We start from the raw sequence: 25,233 nt of genomic DNA on the forward strand, positions 1-25,233 counted from the left end.
GAGAAAGATAGATAGATAGACAGACAGACAGACAGACAGACAGACAGACAGACAGATAGACAGATAGACAGATAGACAGATAGATAGATAGATAGATAGATAGATAGATAGATAGATAGATAGATAGATAGATAGATAGATAGATAGATAGATAGATAGACAGACATTGTTTTGATTGTATTCAGGGTTATTACTGTAATCGTTTGTGGGAGGGGATAGTCCCGAGCTGTAGATTTAGGGCTCAGAGGCTCAGCCATGTCAAATCCCTTTTTAACGACTTAAACCTGCATTCAAAGGTAACAGCCTAAGTTCACCTGCCCCACCCTCACTCACTCACTCATCAGCAGCCACCGTCATCAACCCGTGGTCATTCTTCCCTGTACATTTGAGAACGGACGTTGTTCTTTCTCTACTAACTCTTTGGAGAAACATCTATCAATCCATCATTTTCAAAGGAGAACTGACCATCAAGATTTTTATGGGACATTAATTACAGGCACCCAACCAAAAGAGATTCTCTGGGAAAATCTCAACAAGAGCAGCTTCAAAGTAGAGTGTGTCTCTGGTTGGGAAAAGAGGACCTGAAAAACGAAAATTCCTGAAACCCCTACCAGTGCCCTCCACCAGCAGCCAAAAATGGGGAATGCCAAAAGCAGTGCAATGTCCAAAGAAATCCTGGAGGATCTCAAACTCACTACCAAATTCTCAGAGGATGAACTGGCACAGTGGTACGAGAACTTCCAGAAGCAGTGCCCATCTGGCCGTATCACACCAGAGGAGTTTAAAAAGATCTATGAACGCATTTTCCCAGAAAGTGACGCCGCATCATACGCCCAGCACGTCTTCCGCTCCTTTGACACGAATGATGATGGGACGTTGGATTTCAAGGAATACATCATTGCTCTACATATGACATCAACTGGAAAGACGGAGCGGAAGCTGGAGTGGGCCTTTTCACTCTTCGATGTTGACAAGAACGGCTACATCACCAAGTCAGAAGTGGCAGATATCTGCCAGGTAGGTCAAATGTTAGTGAACATCTTCACAAATATGAAACATTTGTGGCACTTTTGTGTGGCTTCCCTTAAAAATCATAGCATAAAGGAGTGAGTATATTTATGTAGGGAGACTAGGGCTGTTGTCACACTTTTTTACTGCAATTTCTCAGTATCAAAAAATTATTGAACATTTCACCCTTATTCCCCAGGGGGGAAAGGAGATATAACGTATTGAACAAACACTGACCTTTTGTGACAAAATGCCCCAATATGCAAGGTATGTTGTCACAATATATGTTGTCACCCAGGGGCAAGTTGTCATAATGGAGCCTGCCAATAAACAGTCTATTATTTCAGTAAAACAATTATTAAATGAAAAACAATAATTCAACAGCAAAATCTTTAAAAAGGAATGTAGGAAAAAAAAATCAGGTCTCCAATTGAACATTTTCTTGTGAGCGAACACATCTAAAATTTTCAGTTGGCCAAATTGAATTTCTTGAATTTTAATTGAATTAAATTGCATCAATTCACAGAATTTCAATTTGGTCAACTGAAAAATTTAGATGTGATCGCTCACTACAAATTTTTCAATTGGAGACCTGATTTTTTTTTACAGTGTACACTAACAATTGTTCAAATATATAAGTTAAGATACAAATGTGACAACTAACCCCAACCAGACATTTATAATAAATATTTGTCCTGAAAACACAGTTGAAATTTTCAATTAAAAAAACTGTCTTCATTATAGCTGACTCTTGTCTGAATGTATCCCAGCACTGTAAAAAAAAATCAGGTCTCCAATTGAAAATTTTCGACACTGTAAAAAAAAATGCAGGTCTCCAATGGAAAATTTTCTAGTGAGCGATCAAATCAAAATTTTTCAGTTGGCCAAATTTAATTTCTGTGAATTGATGCGATTTAATTCAATTAAAATTCAAGAAATTAAATTTGGCCAACTGAAATTTTTAGATATGATCGCTCACTAGAAAATTTTCAATTGGAGACCTGATTTTGTTCACTTGTTACAAATTATAATATTAACATTTTAGATAGCAAAATGATTCTGATTTAAGATGTTTGAAACCAACTAGAAAAATGTACCGTAAATCCTTATAGTTTATAGTCCCTACTTCCCCTGTGTGACAACTTGCCTCTGCCCCAATATAGTACTCACGCTAATGCATTCTAATCTTTGTCCTGATCACACATCACATATTCTGTATTTAATCAATTAACCAGACTTTCTCTCTAATTTTCGTTCTGTCAGCAGCAATACTGAACACAAACAAAACACATTAAAAAGAAGACAAATGTCTTATAACTTTGACTCAACAAGACAGTGCCTCAGAGCATGGCTAATGGAATTGGCCAATCCCAAAATAATCCATCCGATAAATGGTTTAGCTTAAACAATAAATGTTCACAGAGGCCTTTTCGGAGGTAGACAGCCATTAGCGCAGAGACAGGTGGGTGGGGGGATTACAGTGTAAGATACTTTTTTTAAGAAAGATGCTCGATAAGTGGGTCACAGTAAACAATGGGAATCATGAGGCTTAAATTGCATATTATGTCCAGATGGACAGACACGAGAAAAGGTGTTTCTTCAGTGATAGCAAGAAAAGAGTCACACAGATCACAATAGTATAAATTGAAGCCTTGGAAGGGAGTAGGCTACACCACCGCAGAAACTTAAAAAGCGTAATATGCGATATAGATGCTATTGGACAGGAGATACACTAGTTTAAGGCATTTGTGTATTTATTTGACCTCATACTCAGGCTTTGTGATCACTGATTTGGTGGTTTATAAGTGTAAATGTCTCTGTCATCGTGCCACTGACTGAATGCAAAAGAGTAGCCTATTAAAGACTGAGCTGTGTTGAGGCCAGCGTGTGGTTTTGGCAGGAGCTTTGGTGCTGCATCTAATCTGCATTATTCTTATGCGTCTTTGTCAGAGATAAACATCTCCTCAGCTCACTGAACCTCTCAGATCCAGGTCAGCTGTAGGCAGGAAAAACTAAAGTCTCTGTAGATGACCCTTGGCATCAGTGGTCCTAATCTATGATGATTACCTCCAGACAAGCATTATCAGAAGAGCAGATGGTCATTCATTTGACAATCCCAATTATGGCTGATGACTAATGGCTGTGGTTTTCGCAGTCAATTAATAAACCATTACATAGCCTTTATTGAGATTTAAGGGGTTTACTTTTGATGTGTTGGGGAGAAAATGCTATGAGATTGTGGCTAGACTATTATTAATAATATTATATTAGACTATTTATTAATAATATTATAAAATAATAATTGGTTACCCTTTATTTTAAGATGATGTAGTTACATTGTACTTACTCAGATAAGTACTGAGTAACATTAATAAACCATGTACTTTCTATAGAGTTATGGTTAGGGTTTGGTTTAGGGTTAGTTATATGTAATTATGCATCGTTTTTGCATTGCACTTTATTTCGATAGTCCACTTTAGACATTCTACTAAGCAACTTTGCAAGTACATGCTTAGTAGAATGTTTAAAGTGGACTATAATAAAGTGTTACTCAACAGAGAACGAGCATTCATATGAGCATTAGTCGGTTATTTCTTTCCTCGCTCCTCACCTCTACTTTTCTTCCGTCTTGTTGATCTTCAGGCTATCTTTAAGCTGATCCCCAAAGAGGCCCAAGAGGATCTTCCAGAAGACGCAAACACTCCTGAGAAGAGAGCAGACAAACTGTGGTCGTACTTCAATAAAAAAGATAATGGTAATATTTTTTTAAATAACCTTTAGCTGTTTGTATATCTTTTAAAATGATACAATATAGTCATCCATGGATGCATGGTAAACGTTTCAAGAGTATTGTTTGAATATACATTTTCATGATGGTAGATGGTATCATGCAATGTCAAAAGGCTGCTGTTAAAAGAAGGAATATGTGAGTTTGTCCGGTAACATTGAGAGTTCTCACCCTCTCTTTCTCTTCTTCTTCCAGAGCGATTGGCTGAGGGAGAGTTTATTCAAGGTGTTCTTGAGAATGAAGACGCTATCCACCTTATTCAGTATGAGCCCAAACAGTAACATCAGAACAATAACACTGTATTTTTTATTGTCATTTAGTTTTCTTTTGTGTTTTCCCCCTCTTCTTTTTTCATTATGTTTGTTTTCAACTTTTACCCCTTTAATCTGGGCACATCTGTCTGTTTCTTTTATTAGCACAAAATAATTTTGTCAATATCTGAAAGCCCAACTCCAATATATTTGGAGTGAGTCATGATAGATGGAGTGAGGATAGGTTAAAGCGATTGTAAAATGATAGTAAAGTGACCTGAAGAACATACTAATGTGTTGAAATGTGTGAAAAATATAGACTTTCTGACAGATGAAATTATAACAATACTCTTGAACTGTAAGCAAGCATTTTTATTCTTTATAAATCGAAATGATAGCAAGATAATTCCTGTTTTTCTTGTAAAAGAAGTAAAATACCTATGAAGGCCAACTAAACCTTTTGGCTGTTGCCAAAAAATGAAAAAAGAAAAAAAATGAAAAAGAAAACGACTTGGAAATCTTCCTCATCCAGGAAGATTGCACAATAAATTTAATAATGTTTGTCATTTAAATGAAGCAAATCTGTTTTTTGATGTCAACTGCTGAGGAATAAAACTGAAACCGTAAAAGCTACCATGAGACTCGCTCAGTATGTGTGAATTTGTGTGTAGATGAGGTTAAGAGTTCAAGTGAACCGTCAGTATGTGTGAATTTGTGTGTAATTAAATGAGGTTAAGAGTTCAAGTGAACTGCTGGAAATGGCAGCACATTAATCTCTAATGGTCAGCTAGCGGCCAAGAGGTTTAACATTCATTCTCGTGGCAATATTTACCCATAATCCTAGATTATCTTTGTGTGTGTCAACAACGCATGGCAAAGTTGGGCCAGATATATACTTTATGCACACAGGTAAATGTGAGTCTGCATGCGAGTACTTTGGAATATTGTGTCGGAGAGAATCTGAAAGCTCTTTATAACACTGTTTAATAACCGTTCCTTTCCTCACTGTATTAGTCCAAGTTAGGATTACAGACATAATCGCCTGTCCAACATTGCAAAGTAGACATTTCAAAATCTCCAGCTTCACAGTCCATTTTCTCTCTTCAGTCTCTTTAATATATCATCTTTTCCTTTGTTTTGCCATATTGAACATTTGTGATGATGAACTTGAACTGTTAGAAACACAAAGAATGTCACATTGTAATTGCACAATTCTTACAATATTATTATACAGTATTGACTATACCCTGCTCTACACTCAAAAGTAGTAGAAAAACCCATGACACAAATAATCACACCATTTGGTGATTGCAACAATTCCACATTTATATTTCAAGCATTTTAGATTTTGTTAGTAATAATGTTTTTTAAGCAAGTCTGTACATCAGCTATGGTACCAGATGCGGATACATATAGCATAAAAGATGTGATATAACAGAAAACCTTTTTGTTTTAAACATAACAGATGAGATGCATAACTGAAAATAATACAGGCTTTGTGATGACACAATTTTAGAGTAATCCACTCAAGAGTCTCATACCTTTCAATACATAAATCACATTTCCCGGAATCCTCTCACTTGGAAATCCAATCACTGAATGATTTAAACACAGAAGGGGACTCCTCACACCTGCTGTGTCTACATATAGTATCTCTCACTCATACTGACTGAATTTCAGCCACACACATAACTGAAAAAAGAAAAAAAATCATCTATAGAGACATTTTGCATAGACAATTTTTGCTAGTCAGTCAGTTAATCAGGCAAATAAATCATTCAAGGCCTTTGTTGTAAAAACTCACCCCAAAATGAAAATTCTGAAATCATTTACTTGTGCGCTTATCTTTCCAAACCCCCATGACTTTTACATGAAGTTGAGTAAATTAAGTCAGATTTTTTCTTTGTGGGAGAATCAGCAGGGAGAATCTATTCCTTTCATAGCCTCCTTCATCTCATCCATCTCTCTCTCACAGTCCTCACACGTATCTGGTCTGCATCCCCCAACCAGTACCAGGGTGGGCACATCCTCCTCTTGCACCATTCTCATGTTCCCATTGGATGCCCACACAGAGTCCATCATCCCATTCGGGCACTGTAATAGGCCACTGACCGAGTAGAGCCCGCCCCCTGGGACCACCTCATCGTAGGATGGAGCGTGGGTTGTAGCGCGGGCCTCTTCTAACCGAAGCCTCTGGCGGTGATGCATCTCAATGACTGTTTTGGTGTAAGAATTAAGGGTCATAACTGCAGCACCCATGCAGCAGCTGAAAGACACCCATGCCAACCTTGGAGTTGGGAAGGAAGTGAAAGGACCATGCAAAAGAAAGAGGGAGATAAGCATAGAACTTGACTGGAGTAGTTACAGGCTTTTGTCAACAATCAGAGAACTTTTCTTACTTATTTTGTTTTGCTAATTAACACTTTGACATTCAAATGGCCAATAGCCAACAATACATTATTTATAAATGTCCTATTGTAAATATATATAAAAATGTATTATTATTAGTAATATGCATTGCTAGGACTTCATTTAGATGACTTTAAAGGCGATTTTCTCAATATATATATATATATATATATATATATATATATATATATATATATATATATATATATATATATATATATATATACATTTTTTATTTTTTTTTATTTTTTTGCACCCTCAGATTCAGGATTTTCAAAGTTGTATATCAGCCAAACATTGTCCTATACATCAATGGAAAGCTTATTTATTCAGCTGTCAGATGATTTATAAATCTCAATTTTTTTTAAAAATGGACCCGTATGACTAGTTTTGTGGTCCAGTGTCACATCCATATTTACATATATCATAGCTTAGACTTTCCATATTTGTAATATATGAAAACTTAAATGATATTTGAGATCGATGGCAAAAGGGAAAGTGAAAAAATCTTTACAAATATTATATATTTTTTTAATATAATATTATTTAATATAATATAATATAATATAGTTACATCATGTAACTATACATCAAAAAAATCACACAGAACAGATTGAAACCTTTGTATAAAGTCAGAAAAATGTATCTAATAAATGTATTCAATTAATTTCACTGATTAAATACAAAGAAGCAACCAATTAATTCCATTAATTCAATATTCCATGAACTGAGAAAAAAAAAATCATAAACATTTGCATGTTTCTAAAGTTAATTCCTGACCTAGGCCTGCTTCACGCAATTTTTTTAATCATTACAAACTGTAAACTCTATTATCGCACAGCATATCCAACAGTGTAGTACACTCATGTAAAGTAATATATAATACATAGCGAATCCTCAATTGTATCATTGCAAAATTTAATCTATATCACTCAACTCTAATCTGCTAAATGCAACCAAAAGGCATGAAAATATTAAGATATGATAAGCAAAAGCATCATGATTTTCTGTAAAGCTGTTTTGAAACAATATGTAATGTGAAAAGCACTATATAAATACATTTCATTTGACTTTACTTTACTAGTTGTACGCGCAAACTACCCTTTTAATCGAATCAGAACTTACCATACATAAGTCGGGTGGAAGTATATTGTATTAACATGTAAGTGTACTCACGCAAAAGACCAGCCGTAGTCCCACGTCTGAGGCCTCCAGTCTTTGGGCCCCACGATCACAGTCAGCTGAAATACTGTGGTGTACATCATATGAGCCACCATCCCTAACAGTCCTGAAAGATATCATTAGAACAATATAAGATGCCTGGTATCTATGTGATGCAAATTATCAAAATATCATTATTTAACAATAATTGCAAAGACTGCAAAACTCAAATGTACCACAAGAGAGAACCAATCTCTTACCTGAGAGCACAGTGCACATGGCTGCATAAGCGTTGATTTTGAGCGCATGCATTTCTTTATGAGCACACAACACCTCGACCCACATGAGTAGAAACCCCATTCCCAACAAACTGATGTACATGAACTCAGCAATCATTGACAACCACAGAACACCTGCAGCAGGCAGAGAAGAGCACATGCACTTTTATGAGCACATGCTGTACAAATAGAGAGAGACTTGACATTCTGCAGATATCATATATAATTCCATGCACACACAGTCACACACTCTGCACTCTCACCATGAGTCTCTCCAGGAGTAAGATCTAGGAACCGGCGACATCGTTCTCCTGTAATGTAGCAGAATTAACGAGAATATCAATGAAATCCAATGTCTGACACACAACATATCTGATTCTTTTAAAGATGAACAACATACGCATTTTAAAATGGGTGTGTCATTTTGGTTTTTACAATTTCTTTGACACAAATTTGGCACACATTTTTCAAAACTCCAGACATAAAACCTACAACCAATGATCAACATACATATTTTTCATTTCATTGCAATGATCTAACAGTCAATTACAACTGCTCAAAATGACAAGTAATGTAAATTGATGAACATTCTATGTTATCATCATTAAGGTTCCATGATAATGAAATCAACTTACACCAATTACTGTGGAACATGAACCAACTGGTCTACATTATTTTGGATGTAATTCCTCATCATCATTCTTTTTAAAGGAACAATCCACTTTTTTGAAAATAGGCTCATTTTCCAACTCCCTTAGAGTTAAACAGTTGAGTTACCGTTTTCGAATCCATTCAGCCGATCTCCGGATCTGGCGGTAGCACTTTTAGCATAGCTTAGCATAGATTATTGAATCTGATTTCTCGCTCAAAAATGACCAAAGACTTTCAATATTTTTTCTATTTAAAACTTGACTCTTCTGTAGTTACATTGGCCCTCATTTATCAATCTTGCGTACACCAATTTTCCAGCGTACACCTGGCGTACACCCAAAACCACGGTGACTTTGAGATTTATCAATATGGACGTTGGCGTACCGCACGCTCAAATCCTACACCAGCTCAGGAGGTGGTGTACGCACGTTTTGAGTTAGTGCGAAAATGCGCAGAAAAACAATTCCTAACACCACAAAACGCACTGACAAAGATATGCTATATTATGACCCACTGTAACAACAACAACAACAACAACAACAACAAATAAAGCCCTATTCGCACGGGATAAGTATTATCTGGGGACCTCGTGTGATTTAGAAATTACTCCCCCACATCTGAATTTTGCGTGGCGCATTCGCACGAGATAAACTGTGATTTTACTCGAATTTACTGACTTATCTCCCGGATATGATGTTACTTGAAAATGTTTTTTCGTTATATAGCTGTATGAAATTATAAACAGTCGTATAGATATAATTTTGATTGTTTTAGTAATACAAATAATTTCGTATAATAACAATATACGACGGAAGATTCAGTTTCAAAGCTAATGTAAAAGTGCCCATTTAAGCGAGTTGTCATTGTACTGTTCTGTTTTTGTGTTTTTCATTAAGAATAATATTAAACACACCATTCAAGCAATTAGGCTACTCCCAAATTGTGCTCATTCTAAAGTGAAAGTAGTAGTCTATAATCCGCGCGGCCGCACGGGAAGTCATAACGGTGCGCATTATATGCAGCCTATAGCTCCATTCTTCGTGAAAGATAAAGATAGAAATGCGCACAGGACACAAAAACCTTGCAAAAATTATATACGATTCGCACAGGACTAATATTATCACAGGACCTCGGTGTTCGGCGAAATATGGTAGGTCATTTGCGGGGGAATTTTTACTTTACATATTACAGACATGGCCGATTTGCACGGGATTAAGATCACAGACGTTCTCTGCAATTATTACAAATCACCAGAGCTCCCCACATCCCGTGCGAATAGGGAAGTAATTATAAACTTAAGTGTTTATTTTTGTGCAACATGGACTTCAATGTTTAATTTGTGTGACTTTACCAAAGCATTTGATATGTATTCCTCCAGTTGCGAGCCTGTGCGCTTTACCTGACGTTGGTTAGGCCCGGTTAGCTGCGCACGGACTGGAACTGAACATAATTCTGACTGACAAAATAATAAAAATGACATTCTTCTTCTTTTAAATAATAATAAAATAAATAATAATAATAACGAAATTCTTCTTCTAAATAACAATAAGCGTCATTAATAATACAAATCATAATAATAATAAGAATCTAACAAATTGTCATGCAATTATATTAATGTGAATGAATGGTACTCCACATCACATCATCATTACTATTGTACACCCGAATACATGTGATGTGATACGAAATTAAATGCATATTATTTCAAAACAATAAAATAATTGTGATAGGTAATTTCTCATCCAAAAAGCTATTTAAACTGGATTTCCACCGTACACCTTTTTGTGGGCGCCTTTAATCCCACTCTTTAAACTCCCAAATAAAACAAAACTTTTTTTTTCCACTTCCCTGGTGATGGTCTCGATCTCCACGTCAGAGAAGTTTCGCTTCATTGCCGTCTTCCGAGTGTCCATGGCGTAAAATGAGGGCGTGGGGGAGGCATGAGACTTGAATATATAGGGGCGTGTTATTCTAATGAGGATCGTTTTCAGCACGGCATTTATCAAGGGCAGGTTTTGCGTACGCCTGGATTTCAGAGGTGCGCACAGCTTCATAAATCAGGCGGTGAGAGGAGTGTAAGCATAATCTTACGCCAACATATACGCCCGTTTCTACGCAAGATTGATAAATGAGGGCCATTGTGTACTAAGACCGACGGAAAAATGAAAAGTTTTTCTAGCCAGATATGGTTAGGAACTATACTGTCATTCCTGCGTAATAATCAAAGAACTTTGCTGCCATACCATGGGTGCAGCAGCGCAATGATATTACGCAGTTCCTGAAAATAGGCTTACTTTCGTCAACATAACCAACGTGACAACCTGCTTGCGCAAAGAGAGTGCTGGGGACTATTTTCAGGCGCTGCGTAATATCATTGTGCCGCTGCACCCATGGTACGGCAGCAAAGTTCCTTGATTACTACGCAGGAATGAGAGTCTAGAAAATCGCAACTTTTCATTTTCCGTGGGTCTTAGTACACGATGTAACTACAGAAGAGTCAAGTTTTAAATAGGAAAAATATCTAAATTCTTTGGTAATTTTTGAGCGAGATGCGAACGGTCTAATCAGATTCAATGATCTATGCTAAGCTATGCTATAAAAGTTCTATCACCAGATCCGGAGATCGGCTGAATGGATTCCAAAACGGTAAAACTCAACTGTTTAACTCTAGGGGAGTTGGAAAATGAATCTATTTATTTTTTATAAAGTGTTCCTTTAAGACACTGTTTCTATGATCCCATGTTCGACTTTTATAGAGCATGTTTTCAGATTTGACATTACTGTATGTGTGCAGGTCCTTGATGAGATCCTGTGGCCAAATCCACAAAAGCAGGTTGATAAAATGTTTAAACATTAGACAGCCTGTTACACGTGACTGTTTTGTGTCTAAATTTTGAAAAATGCTATCAAGGTTCTGAAATTAGTACCAAAGTGATTGTAAAAAAACCTGTACTTTGTAATGTGTGTCATGTTGCTCAAAACCCCTCGACTTCTCTTTCTTCCATTAAACACAAAATAAAACATTTGGCAGAATGTTCTTGCAGCTCTTCCATAAATTGAAAGTGAACAGTGAGCAGGGACTGTCTAGCAGAATCACAAAAAGTACCATAAGGGATTACTTACAAACTCTTCTGAAGACATTCAATAGAATTGAAAAAAAAAATTTTTAAATCACCTTTGCTGCATTTCTGAAATCGTGTTAACTTTTGCATATATAGCAAACATTTGACAGGACCTGGACAACATTCAGTTTCACTGTATGGGAAAGAGCAGTGTGAAAGTCCAGCCCAATATCTCCTTTTGTTGTGGATATGACGGTGAGTAGATTTTAGACCTTTTTTGGGTGAAATTTCTATGTGATGTCTCTTGATAAGACTTTTTCTTACCATCAGCATGTTTTTCACAAGACTCCCAAAATCCTGTGTGGAAATATCTGAAGGTGTACTTGTCTTCTCCTGTCTCCCAAATGTAGTGAACTGCATTGGCCAATTGCCTTTGACGAATCCTGGCAAGTTCCTCCCTTCGCTTTGGTGATAATGTCCCCCGTGGATCTGGGGTGGGACTTTCTGAAAGAAAAAAAAAGGTAACCAGTTAGCCTGTTAGTAAACTAAATAAATGGAGTGTACAAACTGTAACTTTTCACATGCGTTCCAGAATCCAGACGTATTGTCAGTCTGTGCATTAGTAGTGTGGATTTTTAATTTACTCTTTCCATCATTACGCCAGTAGGTGGCGACTATCTTTATAAACAGTGTTGGGGCTAACAAGTAAAGTGAGTTACATAATCAAGTAACTCGTAAAGTAATGCATTACTTTTAAATTTACAACAAAATATATCTAACTTCCCATTTATAGACCGAAAGCTCTCCTGTTAGAGCCCGATCTCACGAAAATGCGTCTAAATAATATGAGGGTGCAATCTCGTGGAATGTATATGACAAAATTAGTTTTGGTGTGCATATGGTACGCCGTTTTTTGCGTGCATATGATACGCACTTTATGGCGTATTATACGCACGATCCTACGAAACTTAGGATATTACGCAAACCTGCAAAAATTAAATAATATATACATATATATAAACACATATACTTTATGTATTTAATCTCACTTTATAAATCAACGTCTTTGCTGCTGACCTTTGATAATCCAATTGAATTACAGTTATTCTCAATCGATTTGACACATTTCTCCAAACTCGGATCACTCAAAAAAACAGTTAACTCGGTGATCTGAACACTTTGTAATTGTCCTAAAAAGATTGTACGTTTTCATTCATTTTACACAAATCGCAAATCATGTGAACCATTTTCTCAAAACACTACGCACAAAATTCTCAGATCCAACCAAAACTGTAATATATATTACAAAAACAGCTATCTCATAGCTATACATGACAGCTATTTTTATTGGCTTTACACAAATCACAAACATTTATGAACCATTTTGTCCAAACACAACAAACAAAACTCTGAAATTTGTCATATCAAATGCACGTTATGTTTTCTATTAGCCCCAAACTGATATCTGCTTGATTAATAATACACACAACATGGGAAATGCAGTTTTCTCAAATGTTTACGCATTTATCATTGCATTATGTAATAGGGAAAATATAAAAGGGAAAGTATACAACCCCAAATCAGAAAAAGTTGGGACAGTATGGAAAACGCAAATAAAAAAAAAAGAAGTGATTTCTAAATTTACTTTGACTTGTATTTAATTGCAGACAATATGAACACAAAATATTTCATGTTTTGTCTGGTCAACTTCATGTCATTTGTAAATATCCATCCTTTCCTTTCATTCAGACCTGCAACACATTTCAAAAAAAGTTGGGACAGTAAAGCATTTACCACTTTGTGATGTTGCCATTCCTTTTCACAACACTTAAAAGACGTTTAGGGACTGAAGACACCAAGTGATGAAGTGTTTCAGGTGTAATTTTGTCCCATTCTTCCTGCAAACAAGTCTTAAGGTGGGCAACAGTACGGGGTCTTCGTTGTCGCATTTTGCGCTTCAAAATGCGCCACACATTCTCTATTGGAGACAGGTCGGGACTGCAGGCAGGCCAGTCAAGTACCCGTACCCTCTTCCTCCGCAGCCAGGACTTTGTAATGTGTGCAGAATGTGGTTTTGCATTGTCTTGTTGAAATATTCATGGACGTCCCAGGAAAAGATGTCTTCTTGAAGGCATATTATGCTCCAAAATCTCTATGTACTTTTCAGCATTAATGGTGCCTTCACAGAAGTGCAAGTTACCTTTGCCAAGGGCACTGACACAACCCTATACCATGACAGTTCCTGGCTTTTGAACTTGTTGCTGGTAACAGTCTGGATGATCCTTTTCTTCTTTGGTCCGGAGCACACAGCGTCCATTCCTCCCAAAAAATACCTCAAATACTGATTCATCTGACCACAGTACACGTTTCCACTGTGTGATGGTCCATCCCAGATGCCTCCGAGCCCAGAGAAGTTGACGGCGCTTCTGGACACTGTTAACATAGGGCTTCCTTTTGGCACAGTACAGTTTTAACTGGCATTTGTGGATGTAACTACGTATTGTGGTACTTGACAAAGGTTTGCCAAAGTAGTGCTGAGCCCATGTGGTGATATCGCTTATAGATGAATGACGATTCTTGATGCAGTGCCGCCTGAGGGATCGGAGATCACGGTTGTTCAGCTTAGGCTTGCGCCCTTGTCCTTTACGCACTGAAATTCCTCCAGATTCCTTGAACCTTTTAATTATGTTATGCACTGTTGAATGTGAAATATCAAAATCTCTTCCTATCTTTCTTTGAGGAACATTGTTTTTAAACATTTCAATAATTTTCTCACGTATTTGTTGGCAAACTGGCGATCCTCAGCCCATCTTTGCTCCTGAAGGATTTGACCTTTCTTGGATGCTGCTATTGTACCAAATCATAATTACAATCACCTGTTGACATCCCCTGTTTCAAATCACATCATTATTTAACCATTTTACCTCATTACTAGCCCTAAATTGCTCCTGTCTCAACTTTTTTTTAAATGTGTTGCAGGTCTGAATGAAAGGAAAGGATGCATATTTACAAATGACATGAAGTTGACCAGACAAAACATGAAATATTTTGTGTTCATATTGTCTGCAATGAAATACAAGTCAAAGTAAATTTAGAAATCACTTCTTTTTTTATTTATTTGCGTTTTCCATAATGTCCCAACTTTTTCTGATTTGGGGTTGTACATACAGCAAGAAAATATGCAAGAGAAGGGGAAAATAAAGAGGTGTAAGCGTAAAGGTGGCGGTGTGGTTAGGAGAAATGGGTGTAAGGAAGAGTGGAACATATAGAAGGAGATCATATGAGGAGTGAGGAGGAAGTAAAAAAGGAGAATAGGAGTGGAGCTGAGTACAGTGGAGGACATTGTAGTGGAAAGAGCAAGAGAAGAAACTGTAGGAAGACATGGACATAGTGGACAGCAGGGTGGAAGGGGTGGGAGGAGAGGTGGATTTTAAATGAAATCAGAATTACCCTAATGCAGAGGTTCTTAATCCTGGATCTGGTGAGCCCTATCTGAGGGTATTGGGGATTTAGGATTAAGCCCCCATAAGTTAAAGGAAATCCTGCACACTATCGATATACTTGCAGAAGATATCAAAAACGTTTTATTAGCAAGGTTTCAGTGTCATGACCTTCATCAGGCATACCGAAATGTTGCTAATAAAACGTTTTTTAAATATCTTCTGCAAGTATCGATAGTGTGCAGGATTTCCTTTAACTTTTTTTTATCCTCTTTCCTACGCACCTATCTATTACCAACAGGTGTGTGATGGTAATTGTCAATTAATTGGATTCAGCCCCCATAATTAAAAAAAAAAACTTTTTAATAAGAAATTGTTTTATTAATAAGAAATTCAAGATAAAATACTTTGGCATAATGTTATGTTTTAATATACATATAAACAAATTGTATAAATATCTGTAGTTTTAAAGCTGTTGAGATAATTGAAAAACTTTTGCCTGGCAATTTGTATATTCTCAAATGTCAGGGTGGCACAACTGCAAATATTTTATCATCAACTGACAAGGTAATAACGTTAAGCCTAATACTGTAATGCAACATCCAGAGGACTCGAATAGACCATTGTGGCAGAGTGAAAAGGTTTGTAGATAACTCTCAAATACTGATAAAAACAGCTAATTTCAAGTATGGGTAGATATACACTCACCTAAAGGATTATTAGGAACACCATACTAATACTGTGTTTGACCCCCTTTTGCCTTCAGAACTGCCTTAATTCTACGTGGCATTGATTCAACAAGGTGCTGAAAGCATTCTTTAGAAATGTTGGCCCATATTGATAGGATAGCATCTTGCAGTTGATGGAGATTTGTGGGATGCACATCCAGGGCACGAAGCTCCCGTTCCACCACATCCCAAAGATGCTCTATTGGGTTAAGATCTGGTGACTGTGGGCGCCATTTTAGTACAGTGAACTCATTGTCATGTTCAAGAAACCAATTTGAAATGATTCAAGCTTTGTGACATGGTGCATTAACCTGCTGGAAGTAGCCATCAGAGGATGGGTACATGGTGGTCATAAAGGGATGGACATGGTCAGAAACAATGCTCAGTTAGGCCGTGGCATTTAAACGATGCCCAATTGGTACTAAGGGGCCTAAAGTGTGCCAAGAAAACATCCCCCACACCACTACACCACCACCACCAGCCTACACAGTGGAAACAAGGCATGATGGATCCATGTTCTCATTCTGTTTACGTCAAATTCTGACTCTACCGTCTGAATGTCTCAACAGAAATCGAGACTCATCAGACCAGGCAACATTTTTCCAGTCTTCAACTGTCCAATTTTGGTGATCTCGTGCAAATTGTAGCCTCTTTTTCCTATTTGTAGCGGAGATGAGTGGTACCTTCTGGTCTTCTGCTGTTGTAGCCCATCCGCCTCAAGGTTGTGCGTGTTGTGGCTTCACAAATGCTTTGCTGCATACCTCGGTTGTAACGAGTGGTTATTTCAGTCAAAGTTGCTCTTCTATCAGCTTGAATCAGTCGGCCCATTCTCCTCTGACCTCTAGCATCAACAAGGCATTTTCGCCCACAGGACTGCCGCACACTGGATGTTTTTCCCTTTTCACTCCATTCTTTGTAAACCCTAGAAATGGTTGTGGGTGAAAATCTTAGTAACTGAGCAGATTGTGAAATACTCAGACCGGCCCGTCTGGCACCAACAACCATGCCACGCACAAAATTGCTTAAATCACCTTTCTTTCCCATTCTGACATTCAGTTTGGAGTTCAGGAGATTGTCTTGACAAGGACCACACCCCTAAATGCATTGAAGCAACTGCCATGTGATTGGTTGATTAGATAATTGCATTAATGAGAAATTGAACAGGTGTTCCTAGTAATCCTTTAGGTGAGTGTATTTACAAATAGTTGGTTGTACCACCTGACCAAAAAAAAAAAACTTGTTTAAAGACATTGTTCATGACACAAAAATATGCATTACATCAGTTTCAAAAAGATTTCTTAAAAATACCTTTTTTGAAGCTTTATTTGCTCAATGACCCATATAACAAAACCTGTTGGAAACATTACAATAAACGTGTATTTTCATTAGTGTAATTGTACATCTACAGCTGAAAGTGATCTAAAATCATTAGAGAACACACAAGTAGTTTTGATGTTAGTAATTACTTTTAATAAATGCATTACTGGAAAAAATGGTGCTTTATTTTGCAGTAAAGTTGAACTGTTTGGCTAAGGTAGAGTGTTTAGATCACTGTGTTAACTGTTTTGAGAGCAGTTACATAACTTTGGAGAAATGTGTCAAATCAACTGAGGAAAAACTAAGATAAACATCACATTTGTGTTTTCTTTTTATTGCTTAAGTAAGAGTGTTGAACTAACTTTCCTGCATCCTATTCTTCTGCAGTCCAGAATGGAAGCACAGCCGAAAGGTTTGTTTGAGCTGCGCGGTAGCTACTGTACAGCCGCGAGTTTGTATTTCCTTCACCCTGAGGCTTATTCACTTATGGTGCGAAAGGGCCTTTAAATTTGTAGTTGTTATTAAAAAACAAGAGTAAAACAGAGTAAAACACAAAAGTAACTCAATGCATTCCATTCCATAAAAAGTAACTAAGTTACGCAATTAGTTACTTTTTTTAAGGTAGCAATGCAATATTGTAACAACTTTCCCTAACACTGTTTATGAATGAGTCATTGAGTCATTCACTCAACCAATTCATTCAAAACAACAATCTGCTTTCAATTAGTTTGGGACTATTTCAGTTGATGGGTCAAAGAGGCAGAACAATATTGTCTCTAAAAAGTTACTCAATCATAACTTTTCGTACTCTCAATCATTATTTTGGTCTGAATATCAGCACGATTGATATCACACCGGTAATACCAAACCAGAAGATTAAGGTGCATGTGATAACCATACCTGTAGTGTAAGGCTCACTGTTGTTCTGGCCGCAGTTCTTCATCTTGACAGGTGAAAGGCAAAGAGGTTTGACCACCTTGTGCGTTCCTTCACACCAGTAAGACGTGCAGAAAGCCAGCACGGATAAAGCAAGGGCAAGGGAGGTCAGGAAAAGAGAGAGCAGGGAGCGAGAACGCCTGGACATGTGGTCCAACATGCTACCTAGAGGTAAGGAAGAGAAGGGCAAACCGGGATGCCAGTGGCCACGCACAAAACAATCTTTGGGATGAGAATGAAATTGAGAAAATTATATAAAGGAGAAATGAGAAAGAAATCCCTGTGCCAGATGATAGGATAAATGAAGATGTGGATTTATTAGAGGAGAGGATCAGATAAGGAAAGAAAAACATATGTCCCAGGATTATACATTTAAACATTGTTCTAGGCAGATGTTTATTAACCAAAGCATTAAATTAAAAAGTTCTTGAAGAGTTCTAAAAGACAGATTACGTTAACTACACAGACACATACTGGACCACTGTGTGTGTTAATACGGTTTGGCATTAGTACTGTACATCATTATTATATGGATTATTATTTTAAGTTTGAAAGCTATGATTTTTTATTTGATATTTTTATATGAAGTAATTTACACGTCATCAAATATTCATGTCATAAAATTGCTTTATTAAAACTGTAAAATATTTGAGTCTCTTATATCAATGATCTGTTTCTTTGAAAACCAAATGTTATTACAAAATAAGAGGGATCATAAAAATAGCATGTACTGTTGAATAAGCTGTTTCACATTAGAGATGTATATATATAGTCCACAAGACAAAGTAATAACTGAATTTACAAAAATAAACCAGTTAAAAAGTGTACATACCATTGAATCTTAATTCTGTGTGTTGTTACCTGGATGATCAACAATTTTATGTTTTGATAGTTGTTAAACTGCCCACTGTTCAACTGCCCATTTTAGTATCATTGAGATACTATTATAGTTTTATTTTAAATTATATTTTTATGTTTATATTTTTCATTTTAATTTCATTTAAAGTTTTAGTCATTTTGTTGTGTATTTTATTAAATATTATTTCATTTTTTGTTTGTTTATTTATTTCATTAGGTTAAACTAAATGAGAAATGTTGCCTTGGCAGCTAGATTAAATAAAATAAGTTTGGTTTTTATACTTTATTTGACTTCAGTTAACATTTGTTTTATTTTAAGTAAAAAAAATTAAAAAAATACAGTTTCATTTTTTTTCAGTTATAAAAATAACCGTGCACTGTTCCTCAGAAAAGTCCTGCACATTCTTTTGTTTTCTAGCATCTTCTGCTTTTTTAAACTCTTTCCAGCAGTGACTGTATGATTTTGAGATCCATCTTTTCACACTGGGGACAACTGAGAAACTTATACACATTTTCCATTTCAAAATTCCATACTTTTCCAGACTCAAATTTACAAACCTCTCAGTAGATTTTCAGACCATATGTAACATAAATGGTTCATACAGCATTATTTTCAGCTTTATGGTATATAGTACAGTAATCTGTAAATATTTTTTTCCATTGATTTTCTCAGTGACAACATACAGCGCCCCCAATTGGGAGCTTGTAGGGTGTACATTTTTTTTCTTTTGTTTATTTTTTCATTTAGTACGGCACTTCAGAGACTACATAAGATATTTGTATCCCCTGCACCACGTTGCCTTCTTAAACATCAGTGAATATTTGCATCTTTTGTAATAGTTGTGTACAGTAAGTTCCTCGGTTGTCCTCAGTGTGAAAAGGTGGATCTCAAAATCAGTCACAGATAGAAAGGGTTCAAATATGCAGAAGATGCTGGAAAACGCTTATTCAGGACAGAACTAAATAAAAATAACATGCAATGTTTATGACCCTCTTATTTTGTTAAACTTATTAACATCTTGCATATTTTGCAAGGGGTGTGTAAATGTATGAGCAGAACTATAATCTAAAGGTAAAACATGTTAATCGAATGCATAATAAAGGATATGGAACTATTTCTGATATTCCCTAACGCATCATCCAGCCTAGCCCTGAATAGGATTAAAAATGAGAAAAGGAAAGAGAGGGAATTCAAAGGATTACGTTTGAAGTTACGTGATGAAATTATTAGTTAAGCTCTTGCATTAAGTCTAACTTTACTTGTAATCCTCTAATAATCTGTTTTAATCTGTTTGAGCTTTGTAGGTGTGCATGTTTTTTTTATATAAACGCTTTTAAGGATTCCCATGTATTATATTTATCCTTAAATAAACTCACATTACAATTTTGAGCTATATGAACATTTAATATAAAAACTGTAGAAAAAAAAAAAAAGTTTAATATATCAGAATAAACCTGACTACATTATAGATTACATCAACAAAACTCGTTTTCAAAAGTCAAACAGTTCTTTACGGCAACATCTTCACAGTTTATTGAAATACAGATCGTAAATTTATTTTTATGTTTGTAAGCGATACGAAAGACATTATGTGCGCTTATCAGAAGAAATGCATGAATCATTCATTTATTGTTTAAGAGTAGTACCAGATGTATCTGCAGTATCGAGACTTGAATTTAGCAATATTTTACAAGAAAATCAACATAATTCTGCATTTAAAAAAGCAGATTTTTTACCTGTGCACATTAATCTTCTTACATCATGTCCATCGTGATAATTTCCCCCTATTTCGATCCATTAATTTTCATCTTCTTCTACCTTCTGTGCAGTTGTTAAACACAGAAGGTCTCGTCTCTTTGGTTCAGCATGCAGTTTCCCTCCTTATCCTTCTGCGATTATTTCTGGTTTTCCCCTTTTTTGGTACAATCCTGTCCAAATCTCCTCCTTTTCCTGCCTTTCCTTAGAAATTGGTGTCACACTCTACCAAGAGCATCCATAATCCCTCTTCAGTCCATCTGTTAGTGCCATCTCCATCTTTCTACCCGGTCTTCTTTTACATCTCTCCATCCCACCCTTTTTAAACAACCCTCTGTCCCACCTGTTCTTCACACCCCTCTACGTCTGCACCGGCCCTTACATGTGACCTGTTCTGCCCTGGGACATTACCCACCCCTCCTATAAAAAGTAATCACTGTGTACTGCTGAGAATCACATATTGTCCTCCTCCCTGTAAATCACTTCAACATGAGCTTATATATTAAATGCATTCATCAGAATTTGTAGCTAAAGGTATTTGGTGTTCTTATGATTTCCACCCATTCCTCCCACCTCCAATCCGCTTTAAAAAAGTCCCACCAGATGATGCATTGTTTTATAATATTATTTACACTTTATTATTTACAAAAAACAAGACATGAAAAATTTATAAGTTATAAAAACAATGAATATGTGAATGGGATTACTGTATGTGTACAGATGTATAAGGGAGAAAGGGAAAAGAGAGCTGCACGTTCATCCCCAGGCCTGGGACTTGCAGTAATGGAGAACTAGTTTCCCATCACTTCCAAAACACTGTAAAACAGAGTAGAACAACAAGGTTTACCCATTAGATCAGCAAAACACACTGTCCCTTCACAGAAATGCCCACCATGCTTTAACCTATTATATCCATTATACATTACACATGTTAGCACAGAAACAGTAACTTGTGTATGGAGGACTGTTACATTTTCTTTAAGTTTCAAGTCTTCTGAATAGTGTGAAAATGAGCAGGTAGATATAGCATTTGTCTGCAAAATGGACAGTAACAATTTATTTTACAGTGTCTTTGTTACACATGCTACATGTACTTACTGTAGTAACGAAAAATTATGCATAATTACATGCACCAAAACCCTAAACCAAACCCTACTCCTAACCCGGTAGCACTTTATTTTACAGTGTCATTGTTACAAGTCACATGTAGTTACCATAGAAATAACTATAAATTGTGTATAATTACATGCAAATAACTCTAAACAAAACCCTAATCCTAAACCTATAGTAAGTAAATGTAGTTACTTTATATTACTCGGTACTTAAATGTTTAATTGCAGTGTGACTAAGACACCTTAAAATAAAGTGCAGCCAAATGGCCATCTGAAATGATTTCAGTCTACTTTCAATTTCTTAAAAAAGCCAGATGGGGGCAGACTAGCATTTGGTAAAACACACACAAAAATAAATGCATTAAAAAAAAAAAAAAAACTTACCTCAAAAAGCACACCCACTTCTTGGTCTGGTGATGGAGCAAATGACTGATTGACATAAATAAACTGATGGAAGAGCAGAAAAGCATTTAGTAGAGAAGAACAGTAAGAAAAAAGTAGTTCATCACATAATTTTAAAAAAAAAAAAATTTATTTCATGAGTAAAATTACTTTGGGTTGCTTCATAAATATAATTTATATATTTTTTAAAAATTATATATATATATATCTCATTATATATATAATCTAACTTTAATCTAAATTAAAATGCTAAAAAAAAAAAACATAAAATCAAGATGTAAACAGAAACATATTTATTTATATTTTTCCTCAATAACTGTTGTTTTTAATGAAAAACATAGTTCTGAAATGCAGAATATAATTTCTGAAATCCCAAAATGGAACTGTGGGTAAATAATTTTGTATTAAACGTTGCATTAACCATGTTAATTAATTAAATATATAAATAAAACAGCATGAAAACAAGTAGCTATGTCATAATCAGTACCAGAAATATCTTAAGGGGTGGTCGCACTGTACTTTTCGTTCCATTGACTTCCATTCAAACGCATGTGAATGTGTCAGACCAGAAACTCAACGTCGTGCGAAAAATTTCGCTGCATTCCAAAGTTCAAGTTTGGTGAACTCTGAGCTGCGAATTTGCATCATGTGAAGACATGTGACCAGTAGAAGATTGATACGCCACAGGGTGACCTCTTGACTGAATTAAAAGAACTATATATTTGCAGTAAAGTCAAATAGATTTTTTTTTTTTTTTTTTTCAAGTGTATTACTATGTTATATATTGAATTCATGTTTACAAAAAAGACGCTGCAGAGTGTGACTTTATATCACGACCGTTGCGGTGTCCGAAGAAATTTTGCATGCTCAGTGTAGTGTGACCACGGCTTTATTATTTATTTGGGAAAAGTCAAAAAGGTTAAGCCCACTGATCTAAAAACTTCCAGAAAATGGCATAGCATTTTCAAGACCTGTTCCCTTGCATCAGTCTTAAAGGGATAGTTCACCCAAAAATTTTAATTCTGTCATCATTAGTCCCCCTCAAGTTGTTCCAAACCTGTATGAATGACTTCGTTCTGCTGAACACAAAGGAAGATATTTGGAAGAATGTTTGTAACCAAGCAGATCTCGGCAGCCACTGACTACCATAGTATTTTTCCCCCCACTATGGTATTAAATGGCTGCCAAGATCTGCTTGGTTACAAACATTCTTCCAAATATCCTCCTGTTCCTATCTTAAAGGTTTGGAACAACTTGAGGGTGAGTAAATTATGACAGACTTTTCTTCTTTGGGTGAACTATCCATTTAAGGCCCGAGTATACTTCATTTTCCACTTTCCGTGTCCGCTCCGCACAGCTTTCAAAAGAGCACAGATGGGCAAGTTTGACACAATTGCTTTTCCAGACTCAGCAGGATATCAAAGGGCAGCACAGAGTATTCAAGATTTCGAACAAGGAAAAAATTGTCACAGTGGTCTGGCAGAGGAGGCACAAATCCCTGTAGAGCCCACCCTGCCTAACACTGCTTTTTAATAAAATGAGGTGGCCATGGTGGGGGTGAATAACATACCAATTGTTCATTAGGCTCCAGTTTGAGAAAGCGTGAGATGAATTGAGAGAGTGACTGTACGGTCCTCCCTTTCTCCACAGACCATTTTTTGGTTTTCATGATGGGCGCATCACCGACAGCCTTTAACAGCACATCAACTGAAAGACAAAAAGAGAATAAAATAAATTACAAAAATACTCAAAAAATATCTGAAGACCATACTCCAGAAGCTGAAACTTATTATAGATTGTGACTTATGATAGACTTATTATATAAGTGTACTTAATTGTTACAAAACATGAAACTTTAAGTGGCTGCTCATCTCATTTATATTATATTATATGAAAGTAGTTTTTCAAACACAGTCCAACTTTACATTAAGTGTCTTTAACTACTAGTAACATAATTATTTGCTACAATTAACATTTTTATATATATATATATATATATATATATATATATATATATATATATATATATATATATATATATATATATATATATATATATTAAAAACCTGCATGTAATTACAGCTGTAATTAATTGCATTTATAATTACACTATTAACCCTTCCCTTACACTTTAACAAAATGATAACCTGTCCCCACCCTAACCTTACTAGTATCCCACCTCAATAGCAGCAAGTGTTTGAAATACAACATAAAAACAATGAGTAAATTGTACCTACAAGTATGCAAGACCTACATAGTATTTAAAGACAGCTAATATAAAACGTGAATACTAATAACTGTTACGTGTCAAGTAAAATTGCACAAGTATATTACTCTGTACATCAATAATGATGCTAACGGTTCTGCAATAAAAACATTATATAAAATACATTACTATGGTACGATATGGCCATAAAGTCCGCAAAGGGGTAACTTACCCACCGTTTCAATAAAGTGTGATTATAATACTCTGTAATATCTTGTAACCTATGGTTGAATGATTCTACACGAATGTTTTAGACCATGTAGTTCATTAAAACAGCTATTAGGCCTAAATTTCTTTAAAATCGCGACAAAAAAACATTTACATGGTAAGGAAGCACATGCCTACTTGGCCAGCCATTGGCTGCCTACATACAAACGCAAAGTTCATTGGCTGGCAGAGCTGTCAATTTTTGCGAAATAGCGGAAGTAACTCGCTGATAACCTGCCCGAGATAAACACTGCAGCAGCGTTTGGCAATTCATTTATAACAGTTTCTCTGGTCATATATATAACTCATACTCTTTTTCTTCTCATCCGATGATCCAGTGTGTTCAGTGACAGTGTGTTGTATCGAAGGTTCATCTTTTTGATTTTCTGTAGGAGATTCTGCGTTGTCAGACATCCTCCGACATGCACAACAGGCAGCAACACTAGAAGACTGCGCAGGCGCACTGAGCAGATTTTTCAAATTAAAAGTCTCTGAGGGCGTTCTATTTTTAAATTGGCTACCATAAAAAGAAAACAGTAATTATTATAGATTTATTTATTGTTGTATTTATTAGTTTATATCATTTTAATTTTTTATAAATTT

General features: G+C 35.9%; 3 protein-coding genes across 6 annotated transcripts; 1 reads left to right on the forward strand and 2 right to left on the reverse strand.

The window, feature by feature from the left end:
• On the forward strand, positions 1-4,685 carry rcvrn2 (recoverin 2). The gene is made up of 3 exons (XM_079837919.1): positions 1-1,017; positions 3,652-3,763; positions 3,992-4,685. The coding sequence occupies exons 1-3, from the start codon at positions 637-639 to the stop codon at positions 4,075-4,077; spliced, it is 579 nt and encodes a 192-aa protein (XP_079694045.1). The 5' UTR covers positions 1-636; the 3' UTR covers positions 4,078-4,685.
• On the reverse strand, positions 4,404-21,016 carry LOC307139094 (germ cell-specific gene 1-like protein). Of its 4 annotated transcripts, XR_013818088.1 has the most exons (9): positions 20,625-20,760; positions 17,994-18,194; positions 11,933-12,112; positions 8,159-8,206; positions 7,878-8,030; positions 7,633-7,744; positions 5,852-6,334; positions 5,589-5,739; positions 4,404-5,219 (listed from the first exon to the last, which is right to left on the reverse strand). XR_013818088.1 is itself a non-coding variant. In XM_079837917.1 (7 exons), exons 2-7 carry the CDS (start codon positions 18,187-18,189, stop codon positions 5,962-5,964), a joined length of 1,062 nt encoding a protein of 353 aa, XP_079694043.1. In that variant the 5' UTR covers positions 18,190-18,309; positions 20,625-21,016; the 3' UTR covers positions 4,406-5,961. The 4 variants fall into 4 exon arrangements, 3 of the variants coding, with proteins under 3 accessions (XP_079694043.1, XP_079694044.1, XP_079694042.1); XM_079837917.1 differs by having other exon boundaries at positions 4,406-6,334; positions 17,994-18,309; positions 20,625-21,016; XM_079837918.1 differs by having other exon boundaries at positions 4,406-6,334; positions 20,647-20,941.
• atg12 (ATG12 autophagy related 12 homolog) lies at positions 19,629-25,089 on the reverse strand. The gene is made up of 4 exons (XM_079837920.1): positions 24,942-25,089; positions 23,728-23,864; positions 22,140-22,202; positions 19,629-21,459 (listed from the first exon to the last, which is right to left on the reverse strand). Exons 1-4 carry the CDS (start codon positions 25,042-25,044, stop codon positions 21,400-21,402), a joined length of 363 nt encoding a protein of 120 aa, XP_079694046.1. The 5' UTR covers positions 25,045-25,089; the 3' UTR covers positions 19,629-21,399.
• Between the last annotated feature and the right edge of the window lie 144 nt (positions 25,090-25,233).

The sequence above is a fragment of the Gobio gobio genome (assembly GCF_949357685.1).
Source record: "Gobio gobio genome assembly, chromosome: 15".
In the NCBI taxonomy this organism is placed as follows: Eukaryota; Metazoa; Chordata; class Actinopteri; order Cypriniformes; family Gobionidae; genus Gobio; species Gobio gobio.